Source organism: Ahaetulla prasina, chromosome 6 (genome assembly GCF_028640845.1).
Source record: "Ahaetulla prasina isolate Xishuangbanna chromosome 6, ASM2864084v1, whole genome shotgun sequence".
NCBI classification, from domain to species: Eukaryota; Metazoa; Chordata; class Lepidosauria; order Squamata; family Colubridae; genus Ahaetulla; species Ahaetulla prasina.
In genome coordinates this window covers 60,557,614-60,579,777 of record NC_080544.1, presented here as the reverse complement: position 1 = coordinate 60,579,777, position 22,164 = coordinate 60,557,614, and the positions used below count along the sequence as shown (strand labels likewise).

The window sequence follows — 22,164 nt, the reverse complement described above, 5'->3', positions numbered from 1 at the left end:
ACCATCTGCGGGAATTTTTTTACCAACCTGGGAAGGATGGAAGGTTGAGTCAACCTTGAGCTGGTAAGAATCGAACTGCCAAACTGCTGGCAGTTGGCAGTCAGCAGGCTGCAATACTGCATTCTAACCATTGTGCCACCATGGCTCTTATATATTAATCAGCAATATATACAATTTAAAAAAAAATCTTCCCAATGATTGAAAGAAAATAAATAGGGGATGAATTTAGAACAAGGATGAATAACTTTCACCGAAACTCATTTCAATCAACCATTCAGCCAACTATATGCAATGTGATTTGTGATTTGAAAAATCCTACGGTTAGGGCATTTTTCCCAAAGACCTATTAAATACAAATTGTTACTTCAGAGAAAGTGACCACTGCAACTGGAAAGATCTTAAATGCTCAAATCTACAATACATTTTTGCACACAACTGAGAACACAGAGTAGCTAGGAAAATAGTCTTGGCCTAGATTCTTAGATGGGGTGTAATTAAAATTCCAGGGTGACTATTTAAAAAATGACACATCATAAGATCATTCCTCCTTGAAAGGAAAAAAAAATTGGGCAAGTGGCAAATAAAAAAGTAAGAAAATAACAATCACTTACCTTTGTAAACTTTCTTGGGAATGCAGAAATGGGGCTGTTGTCCATTTGTGAAAGATAGACCGGCATCTTATGACCTGATAATATGATATAAGCTTGGTAAAAAGAAAGGGAGTTGCCTGTTTGTGAGTTACGCAATCATTTCAGTAAGTCAGGAATAGAATTTTTCGTGAGAAAAAGAAAGATGAAGACAGAAAAAAATAATAGAACATTGTAAATAAACTCCTAGCCCAATACTGGGAGCTCCCAGGCTCTGCCAGATGACAAACAAAAAGGAAAAGATATTTACACAGGGGCCAAACTAAGTAAAGGATCGGCAAAGGAAGAAAGATGTAAGATGGGGAAGAAAGTTCTCTTTTAGATAACTTAATAAGAAGAGGATCCAATCACATGATGGACAAAGCGAATCTTATTAGGTATTTGGAACTCCCCAACCCAAAGCACAATTAACTATCTCTGTGCTTGGCTGATAGCTGCTGCAAGGAGAAGAATGTACTGAAGCATATATTTTGATATAAACAAAATATTTGTTTGTATAAACAAATATCAGACTCACATTCTAATCAAGCAAACTTGATGTTTAGTCTGACCTAAATAATGTTGTCATGTTCTTTCTTACCATTCCTTGGAATTTAAGCATGTTTCTTGACCTGCATCATTTGTGTATGATATATACAAACACAGTGGTTTAGTATGTACCCAGTGGTATATATACACACAGAGCACAACATCACAGCCAAATGTGAACGATGAAAATAGGGATGAAATAAACCACTTAGGGATTCCTTAATTTTGGACCTTGGATTAATCCATTTTGGATTATACCACCCCATAGCTTTCCAAATCATCTATAATCCCAAAGTCACATGGAATCTTCAAATCACTTCCTGAAGTTTTTTCCATCAACTGCAATTACTGAAGATTTTCCTTAATTTGGAGCAGGAAATTTTTTAAAAAAATTCATCATAAACATTAACATAAATCTTAATAGTCCTCCCAAATCGAGGAACAAAGGAAAATTTCACTTCCAGCTACATATGATTCAGGCTCGCCACTTTGCACCCCTGACTTACTGCTTATCTTGGCTGGAGATATCAGTTGTAAATTTCAAAAATGCAGATACCCAGTACAAGTACAAAAAATTAGCCCACTTCTGCTTTAGATTTTTAAACAAGACAGTATTATTCAATAATATATTTTTTCAAGAAAACTGGATGAGTCTGAAGAAGTCTGATACAGCCTTAAGCCAATAAAGACTGGGAAACATACTTTGAAATTTGTTCCCTCCCACTGTATTTATCTGAATTACACCTTGCTATGTTAAATCCTCTGACAGAGATTATCTACTTTAATACTGAGTGAGAGGGAAGTCTACTAATCTCGAATGACTTAAATTGAGGCAATTTTTTCCACTTGGACCCTCCAGATACGTTAGAATTGTTTACTTCCAGAAATTATAGGCAGCAGATCTGACGCAGCTGGGAGCACAGGAATAGAAATAAGGCAGCAATAAGGTATTTTGCCTCCACATGTTAAAGAAACTCTTCCCTCTGGCCCTTCCTCAAAGTTGATAGGGCCCCATAGTTGCTGGCACTTTCAGAGTTCTTCCCCATGTAGCTCTTGATATCCTTTCCTCCCAGCCTATATTGCTTGGGAAATGCTGCCCCACAGTGTTCCTCTTGCCGGCAGCAGGACCATGGTTGCTGCTCTTAGAGGGGTGAGGAGTCTTGAAGCCTTGTGACTGGATGGTAAGGGACAGTCTACAAGGGTGGCCTCAAGTGCCTCCTCCATATTCGTAGAATGTTTGCCAAAATTTGCTCTGTTTCCCAACAGAAACACTAATGTTTTGCAAGATCATCTTGGCTGGAACTAAGAGGCTCTGCTGCAAGGTAGAGATCTATGCATCTCAGTATTGAGGTAAGGGAGGTGTGTGGATAAGCTCTAAACATTTAATAAATACAGAATGTTTTCTGACAATCATACTCAAAAGTATTTGCTAACCACACGTGACCTTCGGAATTCTGCTTCTCTTCCATATGAACCTTGTTGTTTGCATTGGCACATTATACAACACAACTCTTGTCCTCTAATTTTCTGGCATTTTAAAGAGTATTTCCTGCAGGGTGTGTCATTCTGGGTTTAAGCAGCAATATGAATTGCTAGTTTCAAAGAAAATTACTTAGTTTAGTTTTATTTATTTAGTTTTTTAAATACTACTTGAAAATATCCAAGCAGAAACTAATTTAGGAATCATGTGACTGTAACCAATGATTCCAGAATTAGCATTTCCATTTTGGAAGAACAGGCAAAATATAGAAGTAAACAGCTTTGCCTACTTATGAAAGACTTGGTTTGGCAAAGAAAAATTAACAGGACCCATAAGCATAATTCATTTTGAAGTCCTAAGCAAAAGTTTCTTTATATGGAAAGTTTTGGTTGGGTCAGTCACTTAACTTCATGGAGCAGGAAGACTTGACATTTCAGCATTGAAAGAATGCAGTTTCCTCCTTTCCCAGCGCAGAGATTCTTCATTGTGCTCATAAAAGAATCACTTCGTACTGTATTTTATAGGGAGTGGAGGGAGCTTTTGCAGAAAGTGATAATTCTGCAAAGGTAATATATTACTGGCTGGCAACTGGCAACCCCTCCAGCTATTGTAGCTGTCCAGTATATCAAATGGCAGCCAAGAAATCAGAATCTGTCCTTCTTCTCTTCAATCCCAGAATAATTACAATCGCATGCAAACATTTACGCACTCCTGGTTCTGTTTAACGTTGTACCATAACAAGGTTGGTCATCTTCTGTTCCTTAGGGGTTTATTGGGATGCACAATTTCACAGCTGATATCTAAACTTCCAACAGTACTTCAGCATTAATGTTGAGGAATGAACTAAGCAGCCTTCCCTAACTTTGGGTTGTAATCTCCAGTTGTGCTGGACTTCAACTTCCTCCTATCTTTAGCTTGGCATACATCTGATTGAGTTGGAGAACTTCAGCTTGAGCAAGGCTATTGCAAATTTAAAAATAATTGCAACGGTTGGAGGGGGAAGTTTTGGAATTCCACACATTTTATTTAAGAGCTGCGGTGGTGCAGTGGTTAGAGTGCAGGACTGCAGGCTACTTCTGCCAGCAGTTCGGCAATTCAGTTCTCACTGGCTCAAGATTGACTCAGCCTTCCATTCTTCTGAGGTTAGTAAAATGAGGATCCAGATTGTTGGGGGCAATATGCTGCTGACTCTGTAAACTGCTTAGAGGGCTTTGAAGCAATAGCTAGTGTTATTGCTATTTTCCTTCTTTATGGCTTAATATGAATTCAGCTATTGTAACTTGTGTCCAATTGTACCTCATTAATCGATGAATAATGAAATTATGATTTATTAGGGGGAATCTCTTCAGTGATTTCTGAAACCAACTTTCAAGAATATTGCATCAATAAAATGAGTCTATTGGTCCTAGTCCTTCACATGTATTCCTTTCTCATCTTAGAATGTGAAAAAGAGAAGAATGCCTCCAATATGTAGATACCAGTTTGAAGAGATTCCTGCCTGATAAATCTGCATAGGGGTGAAATATTATGAGTGATTGATCATATGACAGATTTCCTTGTATTTTGAAAGTACTTATTAATTCTATTTCTAATCTTCATATTTCTTTTACTTTCTAATCAACCACCTGACTGTGCATCAACTTTTCCTAGTGAATTAAATTATAAACTTTCACAGTTTTCAAGGATTTTGTTTCTGAGCATAAATATGACAGGAACAATCAATTTTATATACCGAAACTCTGTACTGTGAAGCTTTCTCTCCAGCACTAGCAATAGCAATTAGACTTATATACTGTTCCATATTGCTTTTCAGTACTGTCTGAGCCATTTATAGAGTCAACATGTTGCCCCCAACAATCTGGGTCCTCATTTTACTGACTCAGAAGAATGGATGGCTGAATCAACCCTGAGCCTGTCAGGATCAAACTCCTGCCTATGGACAGTTAGAGCTTTTGAATTTTGAAGCGGATGTGACTCAGTGAAGATGGTAAGAAAGTATAATCCAAATAATTCTGGATCTTACATGTTTGTATCAGTGGCATTATTTAAATAGCTGCTTTTAAGATACCTTCCAAACTAATAATATGATATTTGAGTGAAATATCTTGTAGGATCCATTTAGTAAATATTTTCTGTTGTGAAGAACACACCATCTCTGCTTATTCCAGACAGTGTAATAGGTTACCATATTATTAAGAAACGACACATTCAAGGAGGACGCTGTTGCAGGTCAGTGCTACAGCATTTGGAATACAGACTTTTCATTTAAGATTCCAGAAATAAAAACACTTAGAAGGTTCACAGCTTAATCTTGTCTTTATATTCTTTTTTTGGGTGAGTTAATTTTTTTAAAAAAACACACTTATCATTACCTTAGCTCAAGTGAGCATTAGTACATAAACTACACATCACCAAAACATAATCACAAAAATTCCAAAGCACTCACCAGTTCTAGAAACTAATGAACAAAGAGCAGTGTTACAAATAAGACTGTATCTTTGCTTGCTAATCACCTGTTATTATTTGCATTTCCTGCAGTTGCAATAAACATATAATGGACTTTGAGAGGTTTGTTTTCAAACAAGAACAATATATTAGAGACATTGCCATGATTCTGTTTTATTAGATTTGGAAGTAACATCCTAATTTTTTTGTGGAAAGGGGATAAAATACAATTGACAATTACACTTTTAGAGTGAAGATATTAAAAAGGTTTACTATTATATTCTGTTGTGTGGATTAACAGCAGCTTCCCTTTTCTCTTAGTTAAATTAGCCAAACCAATAGATAAGGATTGTCAGGGCTACACTTTTAAAAATATCTGAGGAGCATAAATTACCTAAATTTCCTATTTAGACAAATGAGAAATTTGTAGCCCTCATTGTAGTGAATGTATTCTTAAAAACATGCAAAATAAATGTGAATTGCTTTGATCAAAGAGCTTTAGTATCTACAGTCCACCTTCATGGTTCTTCAGTTTTATTTTTCTCATACAGCTCCTCATACAGCCATAATAGTTTCACTATGCCTTGCTCAACATTTAATGTTGTCCTAAATCCTGAATATATATGCAAATAAAGATTAAGTTTGGATTCATTAGTGATTTGATTTTTTTTACTGTGAGCTTAAATGTTGCGCTTTTTATCCATATAAATCAACCTATGAATCACATGTACCTTTTCAAGAAAAGCTCTCTAAAATCCTATGCAGATATTTCTGCATCTAGAAATGTGACTGTACCAATTTGAAAGCATTCCCAAAAAAGGATAATAAAATATTACATAGCACAGACAATTATAAGGTTTATCAAAGGTCCCATTTCTGAGCTATCTGGTACCACTGAAAGGCCACTAAATAATCATAGTTACTTGAATGAGCACTGTCTCTAAAAACAAAAGAGTTACAGCCCAATTACATTTTGTAAAACTAGGCAATCTCTTTGATACGTAACTTTACTGAAAAAGAAAACTGCTACAAAGTCTTAAAAGGCTATGGCTTTGAAAGCAGACGGGAACACCAACAGAAATTTCCCTATGGTGCTTTATAAAGGATGAGTTGCATCTTTGTGTTATTCCAGTAGGCATGATATAAATCAAGAAGCAGCCAAAATTATTTTATCAGAGATGCTGCTTCCTGAATGGGCATTCCAAGCATCTGAAAACCCAGTTCGAGTCAGCATGAAGGGGATAATTGTGCTTTCATTACTGTTGTTGGTTCACTTGCAGCTGGATATATGAGGTCAATGTCAGAAAAATGAAGGTTGAGGATTATCTAGATCAGTGGTTACCAACCGGTGGTCCGCGGACCACTGGTGGTCCGTGAGAAAATTTTGGTGGTCCGTGGCACACCCAGGTGGAGGAGCTGCTCCAGGATGAGCAATGGCCAGCCCTGTGACTAGAGCTCTGGAATATGGGACTAGCCAGGCAGCTCATGGTGGGGCTGAAAATCTTAGCCGTAGAGGGAGGTTTATGCAACTTGCAACTTTGCAGTGCAGCCCTTGCCGGCCGGAATGAGGTAATGGTGTAAGGGGGGGTGATGGTGCAGGCAGGCCGAAGCAACAGGTGGCGGGAACCCCGGGTTGTTTCTTCCCCCTGCTGTACCTTCCTGTTGGTGAACCCACCAGTGGCTGTCCCTGCCCCTCGCCTTCCCTTCACAGTCACTCCTTGCCTGGCAAGGGAAGGTAGGGGGATGGAAATTTGCTCCATATTCCAGAGCGGGAGCAAAGCTTAGCCTCTTGGTGAATCTTGCTGGCCCTTGTTGTGCTCTGTGCACCTCCATCTCTCAGGGAGATGCTTGACTTCCTCTCAGCCCAAGACACTGGCTGGCCCATGAGATGAGAGAGAGAAAGAGAATGGGGGGGGGGGGGAGAATGAGAGAGAGAGAGAAAGAGAGGGGGGAGAGAGAAAGAGAAGGAGACAGAATGAGAGAGACAGAGAGAGAAAGAGAGAGAGAATGAGAGAAAATGAAAGAGAAAGAGAGAAAGAGACAGAATGAAAGAGAGAATGAGAAAGTGGGAGAGAGAGAGAGAAAGAGGGGAGAGGGTGGAGAGAAGAGAGAGAATGAGAGAGAAAGAGGTGGGAGAGAGAATGAGAGAAACACAGAATGAAAGAAAGAGAATGAGAGAGAGAGAGAATGAGAAAGAGGGGGAGAGAGGGGGAGAGAGAAAGAGAGAGAAGACAGAATGAAAGAGAAAGAGAGAGAGAGAGAAAAGAGAAAGAGAGAGAGAGAGAATGAAAGAAAGAGACAGAACGAAAGAGAGAGAATGAGAGAGACAGAGAGAGAAACAGAGTTCTCCACTCCTCTAATTACAACAAAATACCTTATGCCTTGAAATCCTGGGTTTAGAAAATTTAGAACTCCGCCGCCTTCAACATGACTTGAGTCTAACTCATAGAATCATCTGTTACAATGTCCTTCCTGTTGAAGACTACTTCAGCTTCAATCACAACAATACATGAGCACACAACAGATTTAAGCTTAATGTGAACCGCTCCAATCTTGATTGCAGAAAAAATGACTTAAATAACAGAGTTGTAATGCCTGGAATGCACTACCAGACTCTGTGGTCTCTTCCCAAAATCCTCAAAGCTTTAACCAAAAACTATCTACTGTCGACCTCACCCCATTCCTAAGAGGTCTATAAGGGGCATGCATAAGAGCACCAACTTGCCTATTGTTTCTATCCTAATGTTCCTTTGATTGTATCCAAATTTCATATAGTTATTACATACTTATGCTTATATATATGCTTATATATCTTATAGTTATTTCATGCTTATGCTTATATATACTCTTGTGACAAAATAAATAAATAAATAAAAAATAAGAATGAGAGTCAGAGAATGAGAGAAAGAGAAAGAATGAAAGAGAGACAGAAAGAAACAGAGAGAGAATGAGTGGGAGAGAAGGGGGGGAGAGAGAGAGTAGAGAGAGAGAGAATGAGAAAGAGTGTGAGAGAGAGAAAGAGAGGGAGGAGAGAGAGAAAGAGAGAGGGAGAGAGAGAAAGAAAGAGAGGGGAGGGAGATTGCCCGAAGGACCCCATCCCATCACTGGGAGTCCACGCGCTTCAGCAAGCAGTGCACTGGATTCGTATTAGTGGTCCGCGGGATTTAAAATTATGAACTTGGTGGTCCCTGAGGTCCAAAAGGCTGGGGACCCCTGATCTAGATATAGTGTGAAAAACAACTCTTTGGAAAGTTTTCTATTTCAGGAAAATAATAATTTGATTATTTAGGTAGGGAAAGAAAAAATAATTATGTATAGCTTGTAATGTTAAAATGCATCACATAGGCTACTTAAAATGAAAAAAATTAAATAGTTTTAAAAGATTTTCCTAAACCAAGAGGGCAGCAGGAAATTACACAGACCTACAATTCTCTTGATGCTGCTGTTACTAGATCTATTAGAATTTCACTCAGAGAGTAAAATCCCCAAACGTTTAATTTTGAGAAGTGTGAAATCCCACTACTCATACAGGCTCAAAAGGATTGTTATCTGTGGGACCAGAAAAGAGGAATACACATGAAGCTTTTTCCTTAGTCTCTTATTTAATCAAAATAGATTTTGTTAACTGCATAGTGGGGTGCTTATCCCATTTTAATGTAATAAACATACATAAATTCTTAATATAATCTTTAAAATGCTCAGCTTCCCTGATGATGGAACAGTGAAAATGGCTCAGCATTATTACAAGGGACTCTTTTATTCAGCTGTGTCCCTAATTGAACATTTTTGTTTTAAATAAACAACTGCAAGTATTAGAAATACAAATTTTTATAGTAAGAATTTTTCTTATGACTAAAATTTAGTTGTGCTCTAATTTGCTTCCACTGTGAACATACAATTCACAATTCCAAGTTAGTATTCATTCCAAAGCAAAATTTACTTTAGATATGTGAGAATTACATATTCAATCAATCCATTTAATGTTTTTAAGAGAAGAGAAAACACAAGGTGAATATTTTGAGCCAATGAACCACAAAGCCTTAGTGGAGATTCAACAGGAAGTTTCTTTCAAGTTCATGCAGGGTGAAGTTGAAAGGAAAAAGTATTTCTTTTGTGGCCACTTTCATGGCAATGAATGATTTTATTATAACTCTATCCAAATAGCTGAATTTCAGCTTTTTCCTTGAAATTGAGACTTTCTCTATGAAAACATTTATTATACATCAAGATTATCTGGCCAGTATTTGGTTTGTTTAAAAACAAACAGATTGGGGAAAATGTTTGGGTAAAACAGCAGGAAAGAGCAGGACTGAATATACAAGCAAAGTTGCACTAGCCACCTCTTACCCTATTTAAAACTCCACCCAGGAGCAGGAGAAAACAATCACACATGCACTAACACTGAGGTCATTCATGAGAGAAAACATTGATTTGAATCAGTGCTTCCCAACTTCAGCAACTTTATGATATGTGGACTTCAACTCCCAGAATTCCCAGGTCCAGACATTTAAAGTTGTGGAAATTGAGAAATGCTGATTTGAAGATGAGAATAATCTCCTGATATTCTGCACTGCATGTCACACACATGGCAAAAGCTGTAGGCCTTGTACATAGGAGAACAGTGATGAATGATTAAAGAGTAATAGTAAGTTTCTAACCATAACTTAATTCTTTCTTCTCCTCTTGCTATAGGAAATAATTAGTAGTAGCAAAAAAACAACAATCCTGAACTCAAAAAAATTACATTCTAGACACACTTGCATATTGGATTAGCATCTTTCCCAAGAAAACCAACGTCTCAGGCTATACTTCCTTGTTGATAGGGGTCTGGATAATAGATTATATATGGGATGAAAAACACAGACAGAACCAGCTGCCCAAATATTCTCCGTTCCCATCAACATAGGATCCACTGAGATTGCTACTAGGACTTGTACTGGTGCAATTACTACTCTAGCAACATAAGCATTTTGTTTTCTGGAATTTCACACTTAAAAAAAAACCTTTGCCAACTGAATTCAGCTCCTATCTTCCAATACCCCCAGTTGGTGAGGGTGACCGCGTAATGGCCTTATCATGGGATTACTTAGAAATAAAGAACAAGTTTATTTTTATCTCTAAATCTGCACCAATTTATCTCTAAATCTGCACCAATTTCCCTCCCACTATTTTCTCTTCCTACATAAACTGGGCTTCCAGCTTGAAGGCTGAAATGTGGAGTCATAATATCAACTATTTTATAAGTTCCTTTCTAATTAGGTGGGAGAATACAAAAATGCTGGTTCATTCACAAATGATTCAACTAGGTTTGTAGGAAGAATAAGATTTTTTTTGGCAAGCATTTATTTAATATAGATGTAGGAAAAAGGTAGGAAGCTATAAGTGTGTGGGCAACCCTGTAGTTTCTGTAACTGTTTCTACTATGCCTTCCTTAAATATGGCATCCATCAAAACAAGGAAATTGATGATCAATAAACCTCTCCACTTAAGCAATATTAGACTTAACAAATAAAACTTACATTTTCATTTACTAGCATCTCTCAGACTAACATTTCATACAGATAAATAAATGCAAAGGTCTTAACTGAAATTGTTTTAAACTCCCATTATGACCATTTAACTAGTTTCCGGCCACCTGGGCCTTCATTTGGCATTAACCTGGCAATTCTTTACAGTCCAAGGCCATCTTACAATGAAAGAGGGGGACCATCTATATAAGTCTCAAAAGTTAGAGGCATCAGCCCGCTGTTCCTCTCTTACTTGCTCATCAAAAGGGATTCCCAATTGAATGAATGATGGCAATGATTTTTCTGCTTAAGAGCAAAGCAAGAAATTCTGACATGTTAAATATATTTATAGGAAGTCAGCATGGGGGATAAGAATTGTTGAGGGGACTCATTGTGAAGACGGAAAGTGTGCACATCAGTCATTCAGGAAAGATAAAATAAATCTTTGATATAGCAGCACCCAAGCAGTCAGCTGTGCTGAGAAGAACTTTTTTGAGATCAACTGCATGAGAACTTGGTTCCGAAAGCGACTGAGAGCCTCTGTCTCTTCAACAATCTGTTTTGAAGATAAATCTTTTGCCCTGGCATTGGCAGATCATTTAAGTATTGCAGCTCAGTCTGGGGAAAAGAAAGAAAGAAAATAATTATTTGTCATTTATAACTTTGTAACTAGAACTTAATTTAAATGCTTTACAAATTAGAGAAGACTACATTATTAATTTTATTTGAATGAACATTTATACTTCTTTTGTACATTTGTCATATTAATCGTAGTACATGTAATGGATGAACAGCTGTACAGAACTGAAAATACATTTTTTGGGGGTACTGAGGAATTCTGTCTTTCTGCATTTATATGTAATGCCTAAAATATACCGAAACCTTTACATAACCTAAAATAAAAACCATGCATACAGTTGAACTTGCATGAAATGAATGTACATACAGTTCTGTGAATGATATAATTGTGAAATGTACACCTGGAACACAATACTTTGGGGTTCTAATTGTCAGTGATTTTTGAGAGTAGATTTCTGAGGAGAAAAAGACTGATAAACCCACAACATAAATGAACAAATTAAGAATTAGAAAAGACACCATCAGCTTGTACTGCATTTATTCAACCTCTTTGCTGCAATTCGAATGACAGGCTGTGGCCTGCAGATCCTCTTCAAACAAAGGCTGTATTATAATATAGGTTTAATAGAGATCATAAGTGATTGCTTTGGATAACTGATAAATTAGACTCCATTCTTCCATTTCTGAACATTTGAAAGTCATAAGAGTATATAAGCTATTGTTCATCACAATATCTGTGATTCACACAAGACAGATGACTTTTTTACTTAAAAAGGCACACTTGATCTTGAGCACACTGGAGATAGGTCTGCTAAGCCTTCTTGTTCAAAGCAAACCATTCTCATATGTTTGTCCAGGAGGAGACCAATCTAAGGTGTATGGTTAAAGCTGCTGGTCTTGTGAAAGTGACAAGATACCTTATCGATGAACTAACAAAAGAGACTAATGGCTGCAATTCATCTAATTTGAGAAAGGCTTGTTAATAGCAAGAAACTTTGACACAAATATGGTTCATACAGTATGGGGTTAGATAAAAGGTGGGAGGGGGGAGCCTAAAGCATATCCAAATGATTCAGTTCCATTCCAATTAATTGCTCAGTTAGGGGGTGAGGGAGGGAAGTGCCAGATTGACATTTCAAAATAGCTTTGAGAAGGAAAGAAACACCTAGTGGTAAAACGCAACAATGTATCAGAGGCAGTTCATCACAACCCACAAGACAATATTTAATGATTTTGCATGTGAAAGTGATGCCAATTAGAAATGCTGTCTCAACAATAAACATAAAAGGCATAAAGTCATTGGCTTGAAGGCCTTTCCATTACACCCATCATCACTGAGTTCCATACTTTATGGTAGAATAAAACTGGATGGGATGAAAAAGTCAACAATTTGAGCAACCTTTAAAGAAACATCTAATAGATCGGACTCATGCAGTAGCAGTAATCCACTGTCTTTTGGTCCTGGGTGAGCAAGGGAGAGATTAGGAGCAGACGGATTGTGAGGATCTAGGAATCCAGCCTAGGCCATGGCTTTGCGGGTCACCAGGAACACAAAAGTCAATCTGAGAACAAAACAAAACCTGCAATGGCCCTCAGTAAGCGAGGGGTTGCTGCTAGCAAGCCAGCTTTGAGGTCTAGGACTGCTTTGGGAGACATCAGCAACAAAGCTTGTGAGCCACAGTGTAAAGATGTAGTGAAAAAGGAAATGTTAAAGCCTACAGCTGTGGACAAAGTGACTACTCGGAAAATCCCAAAACCTACTGAAAAACCAATTGAACCTGTGAAAGAAGAAAAACCAATACCACAACCTGTTAAGTTGGAGTCTCTATCCCCAAGCCCCATGGAAACATCTGGCTGTGCTCCAGCAGAGGACATATTATGCCAGGCTTTCTCGGATGTACTGTTTGAAGTGAAAGATGTAGATACAGATGATGTGTCTGATCCAAACCTTTGCAGTGAATATGTGAAGGACATCTACAACTACCTGAAAGTTCTTGAGGGTCAGCAATCGGTGAAAGCAAACTACTTAGCAGGTCAGGAAATTACTGGAAATATGCGGGCAATCCTAATTGACTGGCTTGTGCAAGTTCAGATGAAATTCAAACTGTTACAAGAGACCATGTACATGACGGTTGCCATAATAGATCGGTTTCTTCAGAACAACAAAATAGCCAAAAGGATGCTACAACTGGTTGGTGTAACAGCCATGTTCATTGCTAGCGAATACGAAGAAATGTTTCCACCAGAAATTGGTGACTTTGCCTATGTGATAGATCATACTTATACCAACCTACAAATCAGGCAAATGGAAATGAAAATCTTAAGATCATTGGATTTTAACCATTGGATCATTGGCCGCCCTCTTCCGCTGCATTTCTTAAGGAGGGCATCAAAAATTGGAGAGGCAGATATAAACCAGCAATTCATTGGCAAAATACCTGATGGAACTTGCACTGGTGGATTATGAAATGGTACATTATCCTCCCTCCCAGATTGCAGCTGCAGCTTTTTGTTTGTCTACTAAAGTACTGGCAGAAGGAGAGTGGACGCCAATTCTTCAACACTACATGTATTATACTGAAGACACTCTTATTCCTGTGATGCAGCATATGGCAAAGAATGTGATGTTGGTAAACCGTGGCCTTATAAAGCAGATGACTATCAAGAATAAATACGCCAGCAGCAAGTATGCCAAGATTAGCACCCTTCCGGCATTAAATTCTACAGTCATACAAGATCTGGCTAAACCATTGTTGAAATAAATATAATTTAACTGTTTGGACAAAGCTGACAGCATGTGTCACTCTTGTGTGTGTATATATAATATATTCTCTTAAAGTTTTTAATAAACTTCCTTACTTTTACTTCAAAAAAAAAAAAAAAAAAGAAACATCTAATAGGGGAATATGTGGAAAATTATACTCTTTGAAAGGGGCCTCTAGAAGTAGCTACAAGGTTAACCCCGGGAGAAGAGTGGGAGGAGATAGGAAGAAATCTACAATATGTTCAAGGGAGTGGTGGGTTTCAAATTTTTTTACTACTGGTTCTGTGGTTGTGGCTTGATGGGCGTGGCAGGGGAAGGATACTGTAAAATCTCCATTCCCACCCCACTCCAGGGAAAGGATACTGCAAAATCCCTATTTCTTCCTGACCAGCTGGGACTTGGGAAGCAGAGAATAGATGGGGACGGGGCGAGTCAGAAGTTTTACTACCAGTTCTCTGAATTGCTCAAAATTTCCACTACCGGTTCTCCAGAACTGATCAAAACCTGCTGAAACCCACCTCTGGTTCAAGGAAATATTTAAGCAGGTTTATGCCTTTATAGCCACAAAATTTGAGAATCATTAACATTATAGTTTTGTTTCTATGCTGCATTCATAATCTGGTGTTGTTTGAGAACTCAGCCTCTCTGATGTTCCCAAGTGGATACCGAGGGTTCAGATGTTAAGTTAGGTTATTGCATTACCCTTTCTTAGTGTGAATTAGGGTATGGTGTGCATGCTGACAATGGAATTCTGCTTAGGTCCCAAGGAGGAAAAAAGCAAACCAAGGATGAGGGAATGATATAAGGGCGTAAGCCAAAAAGTATCTTCATCAAGACAAAGGAAAGAAAACAGAAGAAGGGGATAAAACAAAGGCATTTGACCAACAGAATGGAAAGTGATGAACTAGAACTGATGCTGGCCCTAGTGGGATTCTCAGTATTCTATCTGTTCTGGGCTGCAAACATTTCTATGTTTGCTTGTTCCCACAGTGAAGCAAGATGACAATAACAGTTGGGTGCAGATGCCAGTCATGAGATAGTAAGTGACTGACTCAATGAATCTGTTAAAATATCCTGCCCAGAAAACGAGCTGTGATGAGATACATTTTGATTCTACTGTAGTTCTAAATTTGAACCTACAACTGGGTGAGGGATTTCCTAATGGCCTATTTATTCAGGTACCATGTAACTGAATGTAACTTGTTTAATGTAATTTGCACTGTCTGGTGTCTGTGGAAAGGCTCCAAAGTCTTGTACGCTGCCAGGAGCTATAGAAGGTTGATATAAGATTTTCCGCTTTTTTGGGTATCTGCACTCCCTGGACCTGCATAAAGCAATAGTGAGCTACCAAATCACAGCAGGCATTGGTAGTTAGTATATGTGTTAGTGGTAAAAAGGACATGTCCATTACTAAGTTGTGTCGATCTACCCTCCTAGGGAGCCATGAATATTGGTTGGCATGGTAAGTATTTACAAGAAAAAAGGACATTGTTAAACTCTTCCAAGAAAAAACAACATGGGTTGCTCAGCAGGAGAAAAACACTGCCAATTTCATTGGCAATTGTGCATCTAAAACTATAGCTGACACTATCACCCTACATCAGCATGCCTGGCTCTACTCCACAGGTCTCATGCAGAAAGCAAAGGCATGCATTAAAGACATGCTGTTTGACAGAGAAGGACTCTTAGTAGTAAAACTGATGCTATCCTCAATTAGATTTAAAAACTGGTTTACTGTTTAGTGCACAGGCCTGGTTCTCAATAAGGGAGGGGTCATTAAAGGACGATATGCATGGTACTTTCTAAAGGAGCCACTGAAAGACTTCCATGCTTTAAACTGAAATCTGAGTTTTGTGATATATTGCTCTACTGAGAGGAAAATGGCGTACTTGGGTCAGTTTTGATTTTTGGAATGTAAATTGTTTCCTATCAATCCAAAGATTCCATAAGGTTTCTCATATCCATTCTTCCCTTCCTTGAAAAGGAACACTATTTTTCACTAATGGATTTAAAGGATGCCTATTTCATTTTTCATTGTTTTCTGTGTTTTAAAGTGAAGACAACGCAAGCTTATTGGCTTTCCTTTGGGTTAGGTATTGCCCTCCCCCACGGTTCTCTAAATCTACAGCTGTCATAATAGCTCATTTGAGATTCTCTGGAATAAAATATGATCTTTCCTCGGATCATTTTTTTGCTGTTATTGACACATAGTGGCACTATCTTCAAAGTGTGTAGGTATTATGTAGGTATTAAGTGTGTAGGTATCATCCAATGTCAACATAGAAAATTATTATTCTGTGTTAAATGCTTCAGATCACATGGCACCTGGCATATTGCATTTCTTCCATATCTTTGCTCAGACATATGACTCTGATTATATCAGATGATATCTGTGGATAGTCTCAAAAGGAAGAGCTTTTACAGTATATATAAAATAGAAAGCTATAAAAGCAATAGAAGGTAGACATACCAATTGCTGCTCTTTGGTTGTCCATACACAACAGATCAGAAAGTGGATACAATCTTGGATAACTACAGAGTTGAAAGCCAGATATAATGGGGGAACTAATCCTGCCAGCATGAGTCATAAAGACCATTTAAATATATGGGGTCTGGAGTATAATGGCCTGAATCAAGCTTGACATTTTGGAACCAAGAAAGCATGATACAACATGCTTCTACATTGCAGAAAGGTTACAGAGGCATGACTAACAGTTCAGACAGGTGGAAGGTTCCACTTTACCTCTCTTTCTGGGACACTCTATCACAGACCTTGTGTTCTTACTGTCACATATACCTTGGTTGCCAGTTTACAACCAAGGTTATAGGATAAATCACCATGAATGATGCATCTTGTCTTCCTTTTGAAGCCCAGAGCTATTTAAATCAGGGGTCTCCAACCTTAGCAACTTTAAGACTTGTGGACTCCAACTCCCAGAGTTCCTCAGCCAGCTTTGCTTTGAGGAACTCTGGGAGTTGGAGTCCACAAGTCTTAAAGTTGCTAAGGTTGGAGACCCCTGATTTAAAAGGTACTTTTTATAAGCTGTACTGAGGAAATTCTCTTGATATTAACTCCATAGGATCTCTATGGATTACCAAGAGACTTCTCTTGGGATTAACTGAAGAACTCTATGGGCTGCTCAATGAGGCTACATACACATTAATCAATGTGATAACTGATAGCCTGAATCTCTGGCCTGCTTGAATGCTAGGGGCAGCATAGTTTCTGATGAATCAACTGCAGTATCAGCTCAGTCTCACAGAAATGCCTTAAGTGGGAAGAGACGTTTCTGTGGGCCTGCCCTGAAACACAACATGCCTTTGCTGAAACAGATTAGGCACATGAAGTGCTTCCCTATGGCTGGCAATCTAAAATTTCAAATTACTGCACAAATGGTCATTCATATAAGATTAAAGTACATTTAAGTTGAAATAGGCAGTTCCTCAGTTTAGAACTGCCTATTTTGTTATTGCTATAGTGTTTGAAAGAGGATGGATGGCCCTAGAGGTTGATCTAATAAAGGTGGTCAGAATTCCCTCCAACATCCTGAGTTGTACTTTTGTAAAAATCACAGTCTCTTAGAATTGTTTTGTCTTTACCTGTGCAACTGTAATCTAGAGTATAGTACCATTTATCTGGATATGTAAGTATATGTTCTGGATGGGGAGCGGTTTGATTCTGCTTGCGTAGCTGGATCATTCAGGAAGTCCCAGATAAGGATAGTATCATCATGTGAACTGCTGACAATTTGAAATTCATCAAACTGGAGTCGAAAAACTCTGCCAGAATGTTCCTAGATAGAGGAAAGACAACCCAAAATCAAACTTTTCCAGTTATTGGATACAAATAAAATGTATTTTGTAATTATTCTATATTTCTAAGGGAAATAGATCTTTGAAAAATATGGCCCGAAACATGGTTCATAACTTCATTACTTCCACTGGCAATATTTCAAGGACCAGTGGAAGTAATGAAGGCCTTTAACAATAGCTTGCAAGAATGTTTCATATCTTGCATGAGCCCAAACTCAGCATGAGTTAGCATGAAATTTAGAATAGCTTCCTTAAAGCAATAGCACTGTTTTTCAGGCTCTTGCTGAAGCCAAAAAAAAAAAGGGGGGGGGGATGGCCACGCGCTTTAATGAATAGCAGAGAGATGTTGCATTCATGGGAAGTCCAAAAGAATTCTTGCAAATCATTTTCAAAGTCTGAATAGCCAAAGTAATAACTGCACAGTGCTTATTTGCTTATCTAATATTTACTAGTATCTTGAGGTATAATTGAATCATTGTTATTATTTACTGAACAGATTTTCAAGGCATGGATAGTTAAGGAGAAAGTTAAAAATACGTTGGCAATCTAAGCCCACTGTAAATGTGGGTATATACCATGCATGTGCAAAACAATGTCCATTTGGGCTATTAAAGCACCAGCTAGTTCAGTACAAAACAAGCAACATATGTCATGTATGTTCAAGCACAAAACAAGCTATTTTGGTTCAAGTACTGAACAAAATACGACGACTTTGGATGAAAGAATTCTGAATGCCCTGTTCTATTTTAGATGATGTGCTAGGAAGTTGTCTTATATTTTGATTTCCCCAGTTTGAAGAAATACAGCCGAAAACTTATCATGTCTCTTTTGCTATTGGCTTAGGACAAGTGATGGAGTTAGGAGATAAAAACCAGGTATTTGTGGACCACGTAGTACAGGGAGGGAGCCATTTTGGATCTGACTCTGGTTGGAGAAAGATTCTGCTTTCACAGAGGAAATTACTATTAGGGATTATTGGACTCATGCTGGAATCATGGTGTCTGGTGATATATTAAATATAACTGGTTACTTGCCTTTAAGACACACTACAGCTTGAATCATTTATTCAAGCTGTATAGGTTGTTCTTTATAAAACAAGTTTTGCAATTTATATGTGAGTCTCTCTAACTTTCCTTTCTCCTTGTTTTCCTAAATCAACCAGTCCGTCCTCCAAAAAATTATGGTTTCTTCTTTGAAGGGAATTGCTTAATTAGGTGTGCTCATGATACACACAAACATAAAGTTCTGGTGAATGTACTCGCCAGACGGTAGTAAAAATGCTATCACTACCCCTGAAGCTATGATGCTCCTCCCACCCTGCCACTATCTGAAGCCTGGAAGGTGAGCTAGTGCAGGTTTTTGTAAAGAATCTTATGGGAAATCCTGTCTTCACGTGAGTAGATTGATATGTAGGCCAGCAAAAGCAAGAAATACTAGATAAGGACAACAGTATATTGTAAATAGTAAAAGTAATACCAAATGCTTTTCACACACATCTTACTCAGCAAATATTATCAATTGTAAATGCAAAAAGTACAATTAGTATATGACATGACCTTAGGCATGTGTGCGTTCTGTGCATACTCTTTTTTCCTGAGATTCAGAATGCATTTATATAAGCAGTTAGTTCTCATTTTCAAAAAAATTCTAAACACTTTGCAAACAGCAGGACAAAAGAGCATGCACCGAATGCACATCCTCTTTTAAATTCATCAAGCCCTTAATTTGCTCATCTTTCCTCTGCCAAAGTGTTATGCTCAGCTATTTGAATATTAGATCTTTTGGAGTTTTTGAGTAACAATGCACTTGAAAAGGATTCATTTCTGGAAACTTCAGAATATATTTAAAAATGTTACCACCGTATGCCAGATGGCCTGCTAAGCGCACTGTGCCTGCTCTTCTGCAATGCTGATGCAGTCTATGGTGGATTGTGCTGCAAAAGCATGTTTGCACTTAGTGGTTTGATCTGTTTGCTGCAATTCTTGTGTATCTTTAGCACTTTTGCTTTTGCTGAGCAAGGTAGTATGCATGGCTGCACTTTTTGTTCTGTTTACAATGTAAATGTGGCACTGGGGCTGGGAGAATTCTTTTGTGCTTCCCAGGGCGTGGCCTCTCTCCTGGGCAGCAACAGATCTTTGTTTTATTAATGTTCTCATTCCACCAGGCAGAAAGTGTAATTCTTTCTTAGTTGTTTTTTGGCAGCCAGCCAATAGCAGGCTGCCAAAACAGGTACATCTGAAAATGAATTATTGGGGTAGAAATCCATATTGGTCGTTTCATGCAAGGTTAGAGTTATATGACAATTTAGATTAAGATGAAGTTTATCTTAAAACATTTTTGAAAATTACCCCATTTGTGTCAATGGGTTGACTGGAATTCATTTTTTTCCATGAAGGATGTAACTGATTTGAAAAGGGTGTATGAAAGGATAAGGGCTCTATAATCTTTTTCTTCTTATTATTAAGGATTATTATTATTATTATTATTATTACTGCTCTAGCCTAGTAAACTTTCCTTACTTTTCTTTCAATTATTATATACCAAGGACGAAGAAATAATATATACATTTGAACCTAAGTGCAAGGAAGGCACAAGGCAGCACATGGAAAAGAACTTTCATAACAGGAAATTTCAGAAATATTTAATTTTTTCCCCTTTGCCAATCTTTTTGCAAATTGGTTTGCTGGTAGCACAGAACATGAACACTGGCTCTAGATGAAATTAAGAGAGCAAGAGGCTTGTTTCTATGACTGAAACACTTAAAATGTATCAACGTGTTTTTTTTTAACAAAACAGGATCCTTGAACTGGTTCAGGTTTTGTTCTTTTGAACCGCAGTCGCAGAAAACAATCTCATAAAATGTAACAAAACATATTTCCATTTTGCATGTAGTCATGCTTAGTATATTTAGAAAATATTCTTCCACTAGCCACTCTGTTTTTCCAACATATATTATTGAAGTTACCATCTTTTCTTGGCTAGCATTTTCTGCTAAAAATATCAAAATATTCAAAGTATTAAGAACTGAATACAGTGGGGCAAAAAAGTATTTAGTCAGCCACCAGTTGTGCAAGTTCTCCCACTGAAAAAGATGAGAGAGGCCTGTAATTGTTATCATAGGTATATCTCAACTAGGAGAAACAACATTTATTTATTTATTTATTTATTATTCAAATTTTTATACCGCCCTATCTCCCGAAGATAGGGCGGTTCACAGCCTTATAAAAAACATAAGAATAAATACAAGTTAAAACAACATTTAAAAAACTTATTACATTAGGCTGAATTTAAAACTATCGTTAAAATAATACAAAACCCCATTTAAAATTAACTTTAAAACTAAACTCTAGGCCAGCCTAGAGAAAACACATCCAGAAAATCATATTGTGTGATTTGTAACAAATTTATTTGCAAATTATGGTGGAAAATAAGTATTTGGTCAATATCAAAAGTTCATCTCAATACTTTGTTATATATCCTTTTGTTGTGACCCAGGTTCCTGGACCCAGACTCCTGGACTCGGATGATTCAGAAAGTGAGGGAGAAGACCTGGCAAGCCCTGCTTCTCTTGAGCCCTCTCCCTCCCTGGCACCCACTCAAAGGGAGGAGGAGGGGCCGGCAAGGCCTGATTCTCTGGAGCCTTCTTCTGATTTGGCAACGCCCCAAGAACAGTTTTGGAGTGATGCAAGGTTGCGGAGGCGTGACCGGCGCGCGCAGCAGAAACAGCGTTGGGAGGAAGCCAAGTCATGATTGTCATGCAGTGACATCTGCAGAGACTATAAATAGGAGGCGGGACTTCCTGGTTTTTTGTCTTGGACAAAGCAATGAATTTGGGCGGGCAAACTGTATCAATGGAGGGAAGAATATATTCGTGAGTAATTCTGGCCTTATCTATAATTTCCTCGTTATCTCCAGAAACTTGGCAGGCCCGTGGGTAGACGTGGCCAGGACATGTATCTATGTTAATAAAAGGAGAAAAGGAGGCCTCTGACTGACTCTTTGCTGGGAGTATTGGGGGAGGGAAACAGAACACCTTTGTTGGCAATGACAGAGGTCAAACGTTTTCTGTACGTCTTCACAAGGTTTTCACACACTGTTGCTGGTATGTTGGCCCATTCCTCCATGCAGATCTCCTCTAGAGCAGTGATGTTTTGGGGCTGTCGCTGGGCAACACGGACTTTCAACTCCCTCCAAAGATTTTCTATCGGGTTAAGATCTGGTGACTGGCTAGACCACTCCAGGACCTTGAAATGCTTCTTACGGAGCCACTCCTTTGTTGCCCGGGCGGTGTGTTTAGGATCATTGTCATGCTGAAAGACCCAGCCACGTTTCATCTTCAATGCCCTTGCTGATGGAAGGAGGTTTGCACTCAAAATCTCACGATACATGGCCCCATTCATT

The 22,164-nt window shown here is 38.2% G+C and overlaps 2 protein-coding genes, 1 long non-coding RNA gene and 1 pseudogene across 18 annotated transcripts in view; 2 read left to right on the top strand and 2 right to left on the bottom strand.

Moving 5' to 3' along the window:
• The window catches only part of LOC131200732 (solute carrier family 2, facilitated glucose transporter member 9-like), a 33,308-nt gene extending 32,348 nt beyond the window's left edge, over positions 1-960 (bottom strand). For 2 of the 3 annotated variants that reach the window (XM_058187930.1, XM_058187927.1), the window contains exon 1: positions 612-958. Coding sequence is in view for 2 of the 3 variants with exons in the window: in XM_058187927.1 (XP_058043910.1) it covers positions 612-677 (66 nt within the window). In the remaining variant the exon portion in view is untranslated. Of the gene's footprint in view, positions 1-611 lie in introns of all 3 variants that reach the window. The other variant, XM_058187928.1, reaches the window with a different exon arrangement.
• A 279-nt stretch (positions 961-1,239) lies between these two features.
• On the top strand, positions 1,240-21,709 carry LOC131200644 (uncharacterized). Of its 2 annotated transcripts, none has more exons than XR_009155676.1 (3): positions 1,240-2,525; positions 4,469-4,642; positions 21,259-21,709. It is a non-coding gene; the product is annotated as an uncharacterized LOC131200644 (long non-coding RNA). The 2 variants fall into 2 exon arrangements; XR_009155677.1 differs by lacking the exon at positions 1,240-2,525 and adding an exon at positions 3,716-3,797.
• Positions 7,212-22,164, bottom strand: part of BTRC (beta-transducin repeat containing E3 ubiquitin protein ligase) — a 215,185-nt gene continuing 200,232 nt past the window's right edge. For all 13 annotated transcript variants that reach the window (XM_058187726.1, XM_058187722.1, XM_058187728.1 and 10 more), the window contains 2 exons: positions 17,551-17,744; positions 7,212-11,225 (listed from right to left, as the gene is read on the bottom strand). In XM_058187726.1, coding sequence (XP_058043709.1) covers positions 17,583-17,744 — 162 coding nt within the window. In that variant the 3' untranslated portion in view covers positions 7,212-11,225; positions 17,551-17,582. The remainder of the gene's footprint in view (positions 11,226-17,550; positions 17,745-22,164) is intronic.
• LOC131200642 (G2/mitotic-specific cyclin-B1-like) lies at positions 11,240-16,832 on the top strand (annotated as a pseudogene).